Below are 15,150 nucleotides of genomic sequence, written 5' to 3' on the forward strand. Positions count from 1 at the left end.
AACCCCCTGCCATTTTAGTTTAAACCCTCCCCAACAGCACTAGCAAACCTAGGACATCGGTTCCAGTCCCGGTCCCGCCCAGGTGCAAGCCGTCCAGTTTGTACTGGTCCCACCTCCCCCAGAACTGGTTCCAATGTCCCAGGAATTCCAATCCCTCCCCCTTGCACCATTCCTCTAGCCACGTATTTCTCTGAAATAGCCTTCTATTTCTACTCTGATTAGCACGTGGCACTGGTAGCAATCCTGAGATTACTACCTTTTGAGGTCCTATTTTTTAATTTACCTCCTAACTCCCTGTATTCAGCTTTTAGGACCTCATCCCGTTTTTTACCTGTATTGTTGGTACCTATATGCACCACGACAATTGGCTGTTCACCCTCCCCCTCTCCTCTCTCTCATCCTATTCTCCCACTCCTTACACATCCCATTCTACCTCTCCTCTCACACATCCCATTCTACCTCTCCTCGCGAACATCCCATTCTACTCTGCTACTTTTTAAAAATTCATTGATGGGATGTGGGCGTCGCTGGCTAGGCCTGCATTTAGTGCCCATCCCTAATTGCCCTTGAGAAGATGGTGGTGAGCCGCCGCCTTGAACCGCTGCAGTCCATATGGTGTAGGTACACCCACAATGCTGTTAGGAAGGGAGTTCCAGGATTTTGGCCCAGCGACAGTGAAGGAACGGCGATACAGGTCCAAGTCAGGATGGTGTGTGGCTTGGAGGGGAACTTGTAGGTGGTGATGTTCCCATGCATCTGCTGCCCTTGTCCTTCTAAGTGGTAGAGGTCGTGGGTTTGGAAGGTGCTGTTGAAGGAGCTTTGGCGAGTTGCTGCAGTGCATCTTGTAGATGGTACACACTGCAGCCACAGTGCGCCGGTGGTGGAGGGAGTGAATGTTGAAGGTGGTGGATGGAGTGCCAATCAAGCGGGCTGCTTTATCCTGAATGGTGTCGAGCTTCGAGTGCTGTTGGAGCTGCACTCATCCAGGCAAGTGGAGGGTATTCCATCACACTCCTGACTTGTGCCTTGTAGATGGTGGAAAGGCTTTGGGGAGTCAGGAGGTGAGACACTCGCTGCAGAATTCCCAGCCTCTGGCCTGCTCTTGTAGCCACAGTATTTATATGGCTGGTCCAGTTCAGTTTCTGATCAATGGTAACCCCCAGGATGTTGATAGTGGGGGATTCAGCGATGGTAATGCCATTGAATGTCATGGGGAGATGGTTAGAGTCTCGCTTGTTGGAGATGGTCATTGCCTGGCACTTGTGTGGTGCGAATGTTACTTGCCACTTGTCAGCCCAAGTCTGAATGTTGTCCAGGTCTTGCTGCATATGGACACTGACTGCGTCAGTATCTGACGAGTCTCGAATGGTGCTGAACAGTGTGCAATCATCAGCAAACATCCCCACTTCTGACCTTATGATGGAGGGAAGGTCATTGATGAAACAGCTGAAGATGGTTGGGCCTAGAACACTGCCCTGAGGAACTCCTGCAGTGATGTCATGTGATTGAGATGAATGACCTCCAACAACCACAGCCAACTTCCTTTGTGCTAGGTATGATTCCAACCAGTGGAGAGTTTTCCCCTTGATTCCCATTGACTTCAGTTTTGCTAGGGCTCCTTGATGCCACACTCGATCAAATGCTGCCTTAATGTCAAGGGCAGTCACTCTCACCTCACCTCTGGAGTTCAGCTCTTTTGTCCATGTTTGGACCAAGGCTGTAATGAGGTCAGGAGCTGAGTGGCCCTGGTGGAACCCAAACTGGGTGTCATTTAGCAGGTTATTGCTGAGTAAGTGCCGCTTGATAGCACTGTCGACGACACCTTCCATCACTTTGCTGATGATTGAGAGTAGACTGATGGGACGGTAATTGGCCGGGTCGGATTTGTCCTGCTTTTTGTAGACAGGACATACTTGGGCAATTTTCCACATTGCCGGGTAGATGCCAGTGTTGTAGCTGTACTGGAACAGCTTGGCTAGGGGCGCAGCTAGTTCTGGAGCACAAGTCTTCAGTACTATTGCCGGAATGTTGTCAGGGCCCATAGCCTTTGCAGTATTCAGTGTCTTCAGCCGTTTCTTGACATCACGTGGAGTGAATTGAATGGGCTGAAGACTGGCATCTGTGATGCTGGGGACCTCAGGAGGAGGCCGATATGGATCATCCACTCGGCACTTCTGGCTGAAGATAGTTGCAAATGCTTCAGCCTTGTCTTTTGCACTCACGTGCTGGGCTCCACCATCATTGAGGATGGGGATATTTTTGGAGCCTCCTCCTCCTGTTAACTGTTTAATTGTCCACCACCACTTACGACTGGATGTGGCAGGACTGCAGAGCTTTGATTTGATCCGATGGTTGTGAGATCGCTTAGCTCTGTCTATCGCATGTTGCTTCCGTTGTTTGGCATGCAAGTAGTCCTGTGTTGTAGCCTCACCAGGTTGACACCATTTTTTACTATCCTGCTTACTACTTAGTACATTGCCAAGTTTGTATCATCCACAAACTTCTATATCCAAGTCCAGGTCATTTTTTTATAACAAATAAAGCATTGGTCCTAATACCGACTACTGGAGGTCCCCACACGTCTTCTCTCCAGTCAGAAAAATATCCATTCACCACTACTCTCTTCCTATGCCGTAGCCAATTATGTACCCAAGTTACCACCGTTCCTTTAATACCCTGTGCTTCTATTTTTCCGAATTGGTCTGTTATCTGGTACTTCATCAAATGCCTCTTGAAAGTCCATATATACATCCACTGCACTGCCTTCATCAACCCTCTCTTACTTCAAAGAACTCAATTGGGTTAGTTAGACATGATTTGCCTTTAACAAATCCGTGCTGGCTGTCCCTTATCAATCCATCTGAACCACAGGAGCAGATTTACTGTCTCATCCCAAAAACAAATAGACTGGATATTGTTGGTGGAAGGAAAACAGTTGATGAACCAAATGACTTGTTCTGTTAAGCTTTCTTATTAACTTTGTTTCCAACATTTGTTGGGAAGTGGTGAGAAATTAAAGCTGGGGTTAACGTGCACTGAATGCAAACATAAACCCATATGAGACTGATGCCTCAAGCCTTTAGTGCCCTCACTTATCTCCTAGCACCACTTTTTCATTGAAGTGCACCCAAAATCACTTTCCGTGAGAGCAAAAGTGCTTGTGGAACTACGGCCTAATTATAGATTAAAAAGTGCTTCCCTGCCCCTCCCGCCCTGATATTGTTCAGCTTTAATCAGACACTCATTCACATCAACATTTCCAGTTCAGGACTGTCTTGTTGGGTTACACATCCACAGTTCACCTTTGTCTGCCATTTCACCGCATGAATTGAAACATAAAAAAAAGTTTGCCTGAAGAAGTTCACCAAGACACTCACTGTCTAGAGATCGGGAAAGTTCTGAAACAGCAAGGGACAATCCGTTTGTCAATAGTCCACCTTTTGCAAAGCTGCAGCACGTCTTCATCTTCCTCTTGGCTTCAGTTTCAAAAACAGGACATTTTTAAGGCTTTAATACCCAAGTGCCTTTTTTTAAAGAAACACCTTTGGATGTGAATGTTTGTTTACTTAAAAATAAACATTTTATATTAAATAAATATATGGACATTAACTATGTAATAATTTTTTAAAAAGTTAACCGGAAAAATAAATATATTTTAAATATAAGATAATATAACTGTATTCACTTTCCTGCCCCCTGTGCACATTGAGGTCTTGGAGCGGTTCGGTGAAACGACACCTGTCATCCTGGTTACTGCGGAAGCCTTTTCCTCAACTTTCTCCAATCGATAACCGGCTCCCGCGGTGTGTTGTTTCAAATTGTGGCCACCGCTCCGTGCCCGGGAACCGACTACACATGTCTCCGTGGGAAAAGTACTGACAAAATCCCGAGACAGTGCTCTGAGTTCACAAACTACTCCCCCTGTGAGGATTCCTCAGCCATTCTCTCATTCTATGACATTTTCCCACTCGTACTTTGGCCGTTGTGTATTGGGCCCCTCCCCCCACTCCAGCTCACTAAGCGGCCTGTGAATTAGAGTGTGCGTGACACCCGCGCACCTTATCAGGAACATTGCTCAGCAGATCTGTGTATTTCGCAAGTGAGTATGAATATTTGGACACTGTTGGGACTGAACAAGTATGGTCCTCTCGTCCCCCACCTCCTGTGTTTGGTCACCTCCCTTGGGAAATTTAAAATAATTTGAGAAGCACCCATGATGGCAATGCAAATTTCTTGTGTTCTCAAAATTAGTCTGCTGGAATTATCATACATGTTACATGTTTCCTTATTCTGTGAATACGTTCCTTGCACAAGTTCAAGAGGTGCCCATATTGCCTAGCTTTCAAAACACATGATGCTGAATTTTACCACTGTTAACAATCAGTACTTGTTCCTGCAAAAATGTTCTGGGGTGAAATGCTAGCATATTCTACAGTATTCATTGTCAACTGTGTCAAGTTTTTTTGTTTGTAATTTAAAAAAATTAGTATTTAAATGGAGAGGGTGAATTGCATTCAAACAAGTGTACAAAAGTGCTGACTAAAATTATTGTGCAAGTTGGTCTGCTTTCATAATAGGAAAAATACTTTTTTTTTCATATAGGTGAAAAGCTGCTGTGGTTTCAAAGCCATCTTGAGCCTAACAAGACTGAATACAGTAAGCAGGAAGCCTGTGAGATTATAGAAAGGTAAGAATGTTTGTAAAGTTTCATGGGCCTAGAAATTGAGGTTGCGCTGCGCCGGGGCTTAACGCCGGAAATTTAGCGCCGGTGCTAAGTCGCGCTGTGCGCGCCAAAAATTCAGTAGCGCCGCGCCCAAACGGCTGCCGGCGCTACTGAAGGCTGTTTGCGCCTGAAAACTGGCGCTATTTCGGCGCTGCGGCGCCCGATGCGGTGCGGCAGGCTCGGGAAGTGCAGGCCTCCTCCTTCCGTTAAGGAGGAGCTGCCTGCACCCGGCTGCGGCCCGCGCAAATCTCTGCAAAAATGAGCCCGGCACCTCGGACAAGTGCCGGGCTTGCATCTGTTCCGGGGGGGGGGTGGGGGAAGAAGTCCGGGGAGGGAGCTGCGGGCAGGCGGCCGGCGGGAAAGCGGCCGGCCGCCGCGCCTCCTTAAAGCGCCGGCGCAGACTCCGGCAACACTCGTTTGCCGGAGTCTTAGTTGCGGCTGCCACTGGCGAGGCGGCCGCAACTGAATTTCGGCTTGGGGCCGGGTTACCACGGCAACCGGGACGCTGCGCACACCGATGACGTCATCGGTGCCGGCGCAGCGCTACCGGTCGACCGCCGCGGAAGGGCCCCAGGCAATTTAGGAACCGGCGCCAATTGCAGCGCTAGGCCCTCTAGCGCCGCAAAATCGGTGCTAAGGGCACTGAATTTCTAGGCCACGATGTTTCTTCTTTCATAATATTTCTTCTAGGTAAAATTCCTTTTCTGGACTTCAAATGTGGTTTATTTTTATCCAGCTGATACAAAGGCAACCACAACTTGCAGCTTTAATTTTCATTTCTATACAACTGTCACCTATGTGTATTGTTAATCAGTTTTCACTTGTGTGGAGTTAGGATACTGGATATTGCTATAGTTGTCACATTGTTTAAGTGAAAATTTCATAAAGAGCTTTAATTTCTTGGCATTCACAATCATCATGCAGGTGCTTCACTCTTTTCCTCCAAATCATTTCATCAATTCTGTTGCTAACTTTCTAAAATTAGATGACTGAAGCAATGTAAAATGACACTAAATTGAAGCTATACAGGTTGTTGCAATAGAAATCCAGGCAGCATCTGAGGGGAAGAAAAACTGTGCCAAAGTTTTTAGCTGTGGGAGTCTTTGAGATTTGGTGGGTCTTGCCCTGAAGAAATTGTTTTTCATCTTGTAATAATTGTACATAAATGAGACCTGGGAAATTCAACCATGTTGGACAGGTTCCTTTTTAGCTTTTACAAATAGCAAAATGAAGCAATTTGCCACCTTCGAAGTAATATAAGTGCATTTGCCTCTTCATTCACCAATCCATTATTATTTCTTTCTCTGGTTTTGATAAATTTGATCATTTTGTGATCTATTTCAGCGTAATCTTGTCTCGGTAACCAACTACTTCTAGCCCATTTTATTTTGTTTTGAATTAATTTCCACTGCTGGAAAGGTAGGTAGAGCCGGATGGTGCAATAAGTTGGCACACTGTTGTTCCCGGGGCTACCTCTCAATGCATTTGCTTATCTCCTCCTTATTCCTGGCTCCCACTATCCAGTCTAAAATTAGGTGCTACTTTTGTTGAAAAATAGTTTCCATTTGCCAAAAAAAGCTCCAAACTGAAAACCAGAATGGCAGTGATTGACATAAAAGAAAGAACTTGCATTTATATAAGCACTTTTCATGATCTCGGGACATCCCAAAACGCTTCACAGCCAATTAAGTACTTTTTGAAGTGTATTCATTGTTGTAATGTAGGAAATGTGCCAGCTATTTTCTACACAGCAAGGTCCTACAAACAGCAATCAGATAATGACCAGATCATCTATTTTAGTGATGTCTGAGAGATAAATATTGGGCAGGACAATAGGGAGAACTCCCTTGCTCCTCTTCAAAATAGTGCCTTGGGATCTTTTACGTCCACTTGAGAGGCAGACAGGGCCTCAGTTTACCGTCTCATCCGAAAGACAGCACCTTCGACAGTGCAGCACTCTCTCAGTACTGCTCTAGAGTAGCCTAGATTATGTGCTCAAGTCTTCTGACTCAGACAAGAGTGCTACCACTGAGCCGAGGCTAACACCTTGATATGACATAAAAAGAAAAAGAAAAACTTGCATTTATATAGTGCCGTTCATGACCTCGGGATGCTCCAAGTTGCTTTACAGCCAATGAAGTATTTTTGAAGTGTAGTCACTGTTTTAATGTAGGAAATGTGTGCACAGCAAGGTCCTACGAACAGCGATGAGATAATAAGCAGATAATCTGTTTTCGCTGCTGCCGCTATTTCTTTTGAAAAATAGTTTTAATTTGCCAAGAAATGAAAGCTCTTTATAAAATCTTTGCTTAAGCAATGTGATGACTATAGCAATATCCAGCCAATTTGCGCAGATCAAGGTCCCACAAAACAGCCATCAGATAATGACCAGATAATCTGTTTTATTGATGTTATTTGAGAAATAAATATTGGCCAGGACACCGGGGCGAACTCCCCTGCTCTTCTTTAATCTTTTACGTCTACCTGAGCAGGAAGACTGGGCCTCTGCATAACGTCTCTTCCAAAAGACAGCACCTTCAACAGTGCAGCTGAAGTGTTAACCTAGATTTGTGCTCAAGTCTCTGGAGTGGAACTTGAACCCACAACCTTCTGACTCGAACCCACAACCTTCTGACTCGGAGGTGTGAGTGCTACCACTGCGCTATGGCTGATATCTATGGTCACATAGGTGTGAAGAGGTCAGTCTTGGATGAATGTTCAAAGGACTGCCGAAAGACGAGTATATTAGTTGGATCCCACAGAGGAATAACGCATATATGGACAAATAAACTTGGCCACAGCTAGATAAGGGATAAGATTGAAGATCTGTAACTGCCTACTGTGTTAGAGGTAGTGAAATTTCAACAAAATTATAATGTAGAAAAGAAATCTCTAATTTCTGCAGGAATAAGGGCCTAGAAATTTGTCTCGGGCGGTGATGCAAAACAGATTGGATGTCCGTTATACGCAGTGCCTGATATTCAGTTCCATTGACTGCAATAGAACTGAATATCAGGCACTGAATTAAAGTGTATCTGAATTAAACACCAACATATCTGATTTATGTTAAGTAAGCTGAAAATACATCTGCTTTAACAATACAGTTTTGATTGCATTGTATATACTAGTTTAATTCTAGCAGCTAGTCAACATCCTGCTTTTCAGTAAAATTACAATGTAAACAACAATACACAATTGTAAACTATCACACAAATTATACCATTAGTCTTGCATTCTTTCACAACGACTTGCATTTTAAGCTTTCATCTTAGATTAATTGAATACTTAGATAAAAACAGCAAGGGAAAATACTGAGTGCCAAAAACCATTTTGTACAGTTAGAGGTGTTCTAATTAGAAAGCTAGACTAAATTTCTAGTCTCTAATGCCTCACGCGCTTTATATGTTCTTATATGAAATGTTTTAATGAAGGAATTTTAAACTGTAGAATGTGAATACTAAATCCCACAAAAATGTAAGAAATATTGTATTGGAAATTCCAATATGCAACCTATATTAATGGAAGGAAATCAGAAATTTTTCTCCACCTATCATGAACACATACACATTAGAAAATTTAATTTGGATTTACCATTCATGTTTAAGATTTCATATGTCACATAATAGTTGTGGTGCTGTTGTACAGTACTTTCTGTTTAGAAGCTCAAGCTATTAAATTAGCTATCATCATACACTTTACAATCTTTATTTCTGTTTGGGCTAAACACTTTTTGTTAAACTTTCCACTCTTAAAACATCCTCTCTGCTTTGGAAGACCTGCTCTCCACAACTTCCCAAACCCTTCTAAGTCTTCTGAAAATCTTCAGGACCTTCACCATTTTGGCGAATGATGTCATAAAATAATTTAAAATCCCAGAAAGGGAACCCCACTTCAGGTGAACTAACCAACCTTTTGGTTGTGTAGATGCATTTCCAAGATGCCACTTGAATATACACACACACATCTTAGAAAATTGTAGAATATCAGCCTGTGGCAACTTCAGCAAGAAACTATAATATGCTGATAACCGAGTTGAGAAAACTTACTTATAGGATTCTTTGGTTAACATCACCTGTTTTTATTTGTCTGAATGCTGAGATCACAGGCATATTACAGTCTAATCTTAACTCAAAATGACTTATTTCAAATTAACGGATTAATTTTTTAAGCACCAAATTCCCACTTTGCTGTGTTCGTTACATTGCTTAATTTGAATTACAAAATAATTTAATTTGTTTTGTGCAAAAAACAACTTTATCCTCTTGAGTAGACTGTGACCCCTTTGGTTGAACTACAGCTCTCTGGCAATACATGTTTCAATTTTACCAATTATTTAATATCAGTTAGCAATGATAAATTATGGTTTGGCCTCAATTATGGTCTGAGCAAACGCATAATTAAGACTGGTGTATTTAAGGGGAAAGGGTAATTCATTTGCAACACAATGTCAAGAAGCACAATTCACATGATTGTGAGGAAGTCCAGAGATTAGAAAAGGATAATGGCCCAGAAATTCGGGTCGGGGGCTTCCCGCGGGTGTAAGCCCCCGACCTGCACTTGCCTTGCACGCCGGCCGTTGAGCTGTGGGCCCCCGTGGAATTCCGATCCTGGGCCTGCTCCAACTGCCGGCGCGCAGTGCTTGGTATCCCAGGGGCGCAGTTAGTTCGATGCGTCCCCTGGGATCACATGGGCCATGGAGAGCCAATCGGAGCAGGGAATGCCCATTCGTAAGTTTGACAGGAAGACCTGTCAAAACTTAAATACTACGGGCCCCAAAACATCACTAAATCTTCAAATAATTTTTTTTTTAAATCACATTTTTTAAATACACTATAAATTACATGAAATATCTGTTAAACAATAATTTAAATTTTTGAAAAAAATAATTTTATTTTCTTACGGGGCTAAAAATAAACTTACCTTGCTTTAAAGTATTTAGAAATAATAAACCTGTGGAAAAAATGTTTTAATTTTAATTAATTCACCACTTCCCTTGTAAAAAGCAGGCCTTACGCCTGCTTTTTATATGTGTAACTTCTGGAGACTTACCCTCCCGGGAAAACCTGCAAAAGAAACGCAAGTTCGATGCACACGCACAGCCTCTCCTGCACACGCGTTCGAACTCTGAACCCCTTCATTCAGGGGAACGGAAGTGCCGGTTTCCCATGCATGCGCAGTGCATGCAGGAAACCGGCGCTTCCATTGGGCTTATGGGTGAGTACCCCGTGCGTACTCACCCGTGGTGACCCAAAGTTCTGGGCCATTGTGTCCAGAGCGGTTCTGTATGTTGTAATTTTCGCAAACCGCTGCATGCTGTAAACCGCTGGAATAGCTGCTTAAATAAAGCATCGGCATCACTAACCTGACTACCAGAACTCTTCCCAGCACTTGCAGTACAGTGCATGCATACATATGGGCCCGTAATTTCCAATAGGAGGCTTCCTGCGTGCGGATGCTTCCTATCGGAAAAAAATCTATGCTCTTACCTGAGGGCTCCCGAGGTCCGGACACTTCCGACCCTGGGCCTGTCCACAGTCAAAATGCGCAGGGCCCAGGTATCCCAGGGGTGTTTGCAGTTCGCAAGCGTCCCTGGGATCACGTGGGCCAGGCCGGCCAATGGGAGAAGGGAATCTCCCTTCATACTTTTGACAGATAGACCCATCAAAAATATGAATGGAGATCACCCCAAAAACGCATCAAAACATTAAATAGTACGATAGCAAAATACTGCGGATGTTGGAAATCCGAAATAACAATAGAAAATGCTGGAAAAACTCAGCAGGTCAGGCAACATCCATGGACAGAAATTTGAGTTGACGTTTCGGGTCGAACCCTTCAAAACTGGAGAGAAAAGATAGATCGGAGGCAGGGCTGCGATCGGACAAAAGAATAAAAGAAACAAAAGTAAAAAAGAGACAATAAAAGGTATTAGAAGCTAGACGAGATGGTAATAGGCTGAGATTAGGTGTAAAGTGTACTGGCAGGGCAAGAGATAGCTGCCAGGTGTGAGAGAGAAACATTAAATACATTTTTTAAAAAACCATCTCGTTTTTAAAAAGTTAAAATTACATTTTAAATTAAATATTTTAAACAAAAAATAAAAATTTTTGAAAACAATAATTTAAGTCTTTTACGGGGCTAAAAATAAACTTTTTTTAAAAAAGTATTCTAAAATTATAAATGAGTGAATTTTTTTTTTTACTTTTTCAATCTCTTATGCTGATAAAAGCAGGCCTTACGCCTGCTTTTACCAGGTGTAAGATTTCTAAGGGTTTTCAGCGGATGAAGGTTCTGCAGAAAGCTGAACTCTCCCTCCGCAGAGGCCCTTCTCCAGGGCAGGCATCCGATCTGTCAAGAGCATTCTTGACAGATCGGAAATGCCGGTTTTCAGTGCATGCGCTTTGCATGCCTGAAACCGGCATTTCCGATGTCCCTATGGGTGTGTACACAGCTTGTACACTCCTGTAGGCATCGGAAAATATGGGCCATGGTAAATTTGGGAGTAGAGATTGTTTTTTTTTTAAATGCAGGTTCCTTTGCATGCTACATGAGTATTGGCCCGTATTTTGCAGTCAGCGGCCCACAGATCTTTTGTCGGCTTTTGAGCTGCATCTTACAGTTACTAGACATAGTAAAGCAAAATACTGCGGATGCTACAAATCTGAAATAAAAACAGAAAATGCTGGAAATACTCAGCATGTCAAGCAGCATCTGTGGAGAGAGAAACACACTTAATGTTTTAGGTCTGATGAAGGGTCACCGACCTGAAACGTTAACTCTTGTTTCTTTCTCCACAGATGCTGCCTTACCTGCTGGGCATTTCCAGCATTTTCAGTTATTAGAGATCCTTTTCAGCATGGTGCTATCTACAGGGGATCTGTGGCATGTGTGAGCAGGACAACCAACCAATTTGATTGGTCTCAACCAATCAAGTTGAAGATTCCTCACTGAGACACGCAGAGTCTAAACCAGGAAGTATAAATTAGAATATTTAATTTGATGTAAAATCATGTACAGATAACAAAATAAAGTGAGGGAAATAAAGATGGTATTGAGAGAGAGATAAGAGAATAAACAAAAAAATTTAATGTTTAATTTAAAAAAAACTCTCCAACAATAATTAAAATCTGAACGAATGAGACTCCACACTTGTAAAAGTTAATTTTCAGTACCAGAGAGGTTGTTTTACAGTAAGTAAGATTTATCATAGCGTTAAAAATTCACTTACACCTGATTACACAAGCCCTAATTTTTTCTGGCGTGTTTAATGGGTAAGTACCGCAACTTCACACCCTTCCTATATCTCGGCAAGGTACCAGTATAGCGAAGCTTGTGGAGGAGCAGGGCAACTCGGACAGCAACTTCCGGATTTCCGCATTTAACTACGCATGTACGGACGCTGGAAGTTGTTGTCCGATTTACTCCATAATAACGGTGAACGCTGATAACCTCACAGTTATTCTTAATACAAAATCAAGGCCAATGTCTTTTCAACTTCTGCCATATCCCTCTTGTCCCTCAATCCCCCACACACACACAATACCTATTCCAGACTGTACTGGTAAGGTCTATTAAGATTGCTGAATTACTAATACAGGGACCTAGTGGGGAGGAGAGATAAAGCAAGAGGGCTTTGTTCAGTAGGAATATGCTCCTTGTCACTAACTTTTTATTTTACTTACTACTCACAACAACTACTTGTATTTATACAGCACCTTTTTAATGTAGTAAACCGTCCAAGGCGCTTCAAGACAAAAAATTTGACACCGAGCCACATAAGGAGAAATTAGGGCAGATGAAAGAAGTAGGTTTTAAGGAGTGTCTTAAAGGAGGAAAGAGATGGAGAGGTTTGGGGGGGGTATTCCAGAGCTTAGGGCCTAGGCAACTGGAGGCACAGCCATCAATGGTTGAGCAATTATAATCAGGGATGCTCAAGAGGACAGAATTAGAGGAAAGCAGATATCTCTGAGTGGCGGGGGGGCTGGGTTGCGGGGCTGGAGGAGATATGGAGGGGCGAGGCCATGGAGGGATTTGAAAACGATTTTAAAATCGAGGCGTTGCTTAACCGGGTGCCAATGTAGGTCAGTGAGCACAGGGGTGATAGGTGAACGGTACTTGGTGAGAGTTAGGACACGGGAAGCTGAGTTTTGGAACACCTAAAGTTTACATTGGGTAGAATGTGGGAATAGTCAGGGCAGAGACGGACGATGTTACGGAGGTGGAAATAGGTGGTCTTAATTATGCCGTGAATATGTGGTCTGAAGCTCATTTCAGAGTCAAATATGACACCAAGGTTGTAAACGGTCTGGTTCAGCCTCAGACAGATGCTAGGGAGAGGGATGGAGTCGGTGGTTAGGGAACGGAGTTTGTGGCGGGACTGAAGACAATGGCCGTAACTTTCTAGGGGGGTCTGTGGATGGGATCGGTAGTGGATCGGGTGGGAAATTTTATTTTTATTTTTGACAGTGGGTTGGGACCCCGCTGCCATTCCGCCACGACGTGCCTTTCCCAGTCATTGTCAGTGTTTGCAACATTTCATTGCTGTAGAACACTGACAGCACAAATGTTAAAAGAAAGTTGGCCATGGTCCCTTTTAAAGAAACCAGCTAATGACGTGTCATGAATGACGCCACCAGACCCGCTTCCTCTAATTGGCCCGGGAAACACGCTGAGCAGGCTTAACAAGCCCTATCAACGGAAAATCATTTTCCAGAGTGGGATGGAGTCAGCAGCGGGGTCAGGACCCACCACCGCGTCGCCCGCCCCAGACCTGTCGAGGTAAGGAAAATCTTGGCCAATGGCTTTAGTCTTCCCAGTATTTAATTGGAGAAAATTTCTGCTCATCCAGTACTGCATGTTGGACAAGCAGTCTGACAATTGAGAGACCGTGGAGGGGTCAAGAGAAGTGGTGCTGAGGTAGAGTTTGGTGTCGTCAGCATACATGTGGAAACTGACGCTGTGTTTTTGGATGATGTCGCCAAGGGGCAGCATGTAGATGAGAAATAGGAGGGGGCCAAGTATAGATCCTTGGGGGACTCCAGAGGTAACGATGCAGGAGCGGGAAGAGAAGCCATTGCAGGTGATTCTCTGGCTACGATTAGATAGATAAGAATGGAACCAGGCGAGTGCAGTCCCACCCAGCTGGACAACGTTGGAGGTGGATGGAATGGTCAACTATGTCAAAGGCTGCAGACAGGTCGAGAAGGACGAGGAGGGAGAGTTTACCTTTGTCATGGTCACAAAGGATGTCATTTGTGTCTTTGAGAGCCGTTTCGTTGCTGTGGCAGGGACAAACCTGATTGGAGGGATTCAAACACGGATATTTCTTTTGGTGTCATTAGAGGAGTTTGTTTAAGGTAAAATATTGGCCCGGATTTTGCGTTAATAATAATGGTGAGGCTAACAGCACTCGCCATTATTATGGAGTATATCTGACAGCAACTTCTGGCGTCCACACATGCACATTTGAATGCTTAAATCCGGAAGTTGCTGCCAGAGATGCCCGCTCCTCTACAGGCTGCGGTATAACAGTACTCGACATTGAAAGACAGGCAATGGCGTGAACATGGGGTAGTTGCTCACTAGTTCCCCACTAAAGATGGCATAAAAAGTTAGAGCTGGTGCATTCAGGAATGTGAATTTTTAACGGCGTGATAAATCTTAATTACTGCAAAACAACCTCTCTGGCTCTGAAAGTGTGGTGTCTCATTCCTTCAGACGTTAATAAGTGTTGGAGATTTTTAAAAAATGTTCTTAACTCTTTTTCTCTTAATCCCATCTGTCTTTCCCAATCTTTATTCCGCTTTCTGTACATGATTTAAATCTAATTTATATGTACTGCTTTATACTTCCTGGTTTAATCTCTGCGGGCTGGACATTGGCTTTGGTGGGGGGGGGGTGGGTTGCTGCTGTTTTGAGTTTGGGAAACCCGGAAGTGCGGGTTAGTGTTAGACTGATTGACAGGCTGGTTGCTTGTTGGGCGGGTAATCCTTCAGCACAAGGCCACAGCCGAGCTGAGCTGAGAGTTGTGGGGGGGAGGTCCGATCAATAGAGAGGGGACTAATCATAGTTGGGGGGAGCAGATAGCGGTCAGGGAGGTGGGGTGGTGGTTTACTGGGTAGCTTGTTGGACCTAGAGGAAACACGCCTGCTCCTCCTGGCCCACAAGCAGTGCTGTAAAGGCACTTAACTTATGGATTCAGCGCTTCTCGCCTCCTTTCACCTGCCAGGTTTCCCAAGGCCAGGGAAACCCAGTTGACTGCAGTTAAAAATAGAATCACTGTTAAAATGAAGGCATGCAGCCTCATTAAAATATTTAAATGACCAACCCACCAGCTGTGAGCGGATTGGTAGCACGCTGTGGTCACGACGCGGTTAAAACTGGAAGTGGCTGGGTTCGAGGTGAGTTGGATTCGTTTTTCAGACTTC

The 15,150-nt window shown here is 43.9% G+C and overlaps 1 protein-coding gene across 1 annotated transcript in view; it reads left to right on the forward strand.

The window, feature by feature from the left end:
• tma16 (translation machinery associated 16 homolog) overlaps positions 1–15,150 on the forward strand; it is a 65,499-nt gene that overhangs the window by 23,471 nt on the left and 26,878 nt on the right. The window contains exon 4 of the mRNA XM_086010939.1: positions 4,603–4,687. Within this exon, the coding sequence (XP_085867065.1) occupies positions 4,603–4,687 (85 nt within the window). The remainder of the gene's footprint in view (positions 1–4,602; positions 4,688–15,150) is intronic.

This window comes from Somniosus microcephalus, chromosome 2 (genome assembly GCF_052327205.1).
Source record: "Somniosus microcephalus isolate GS21.2 chromosome 2, FLI_Smic_1.0, whole genome shotgun sequence".
NCBI lineage: Eukaryota > Metazoa > Chordata > Chondrichthyes > Squaliformes > Somniosidae > Somniosus > Somniosus microcephalus.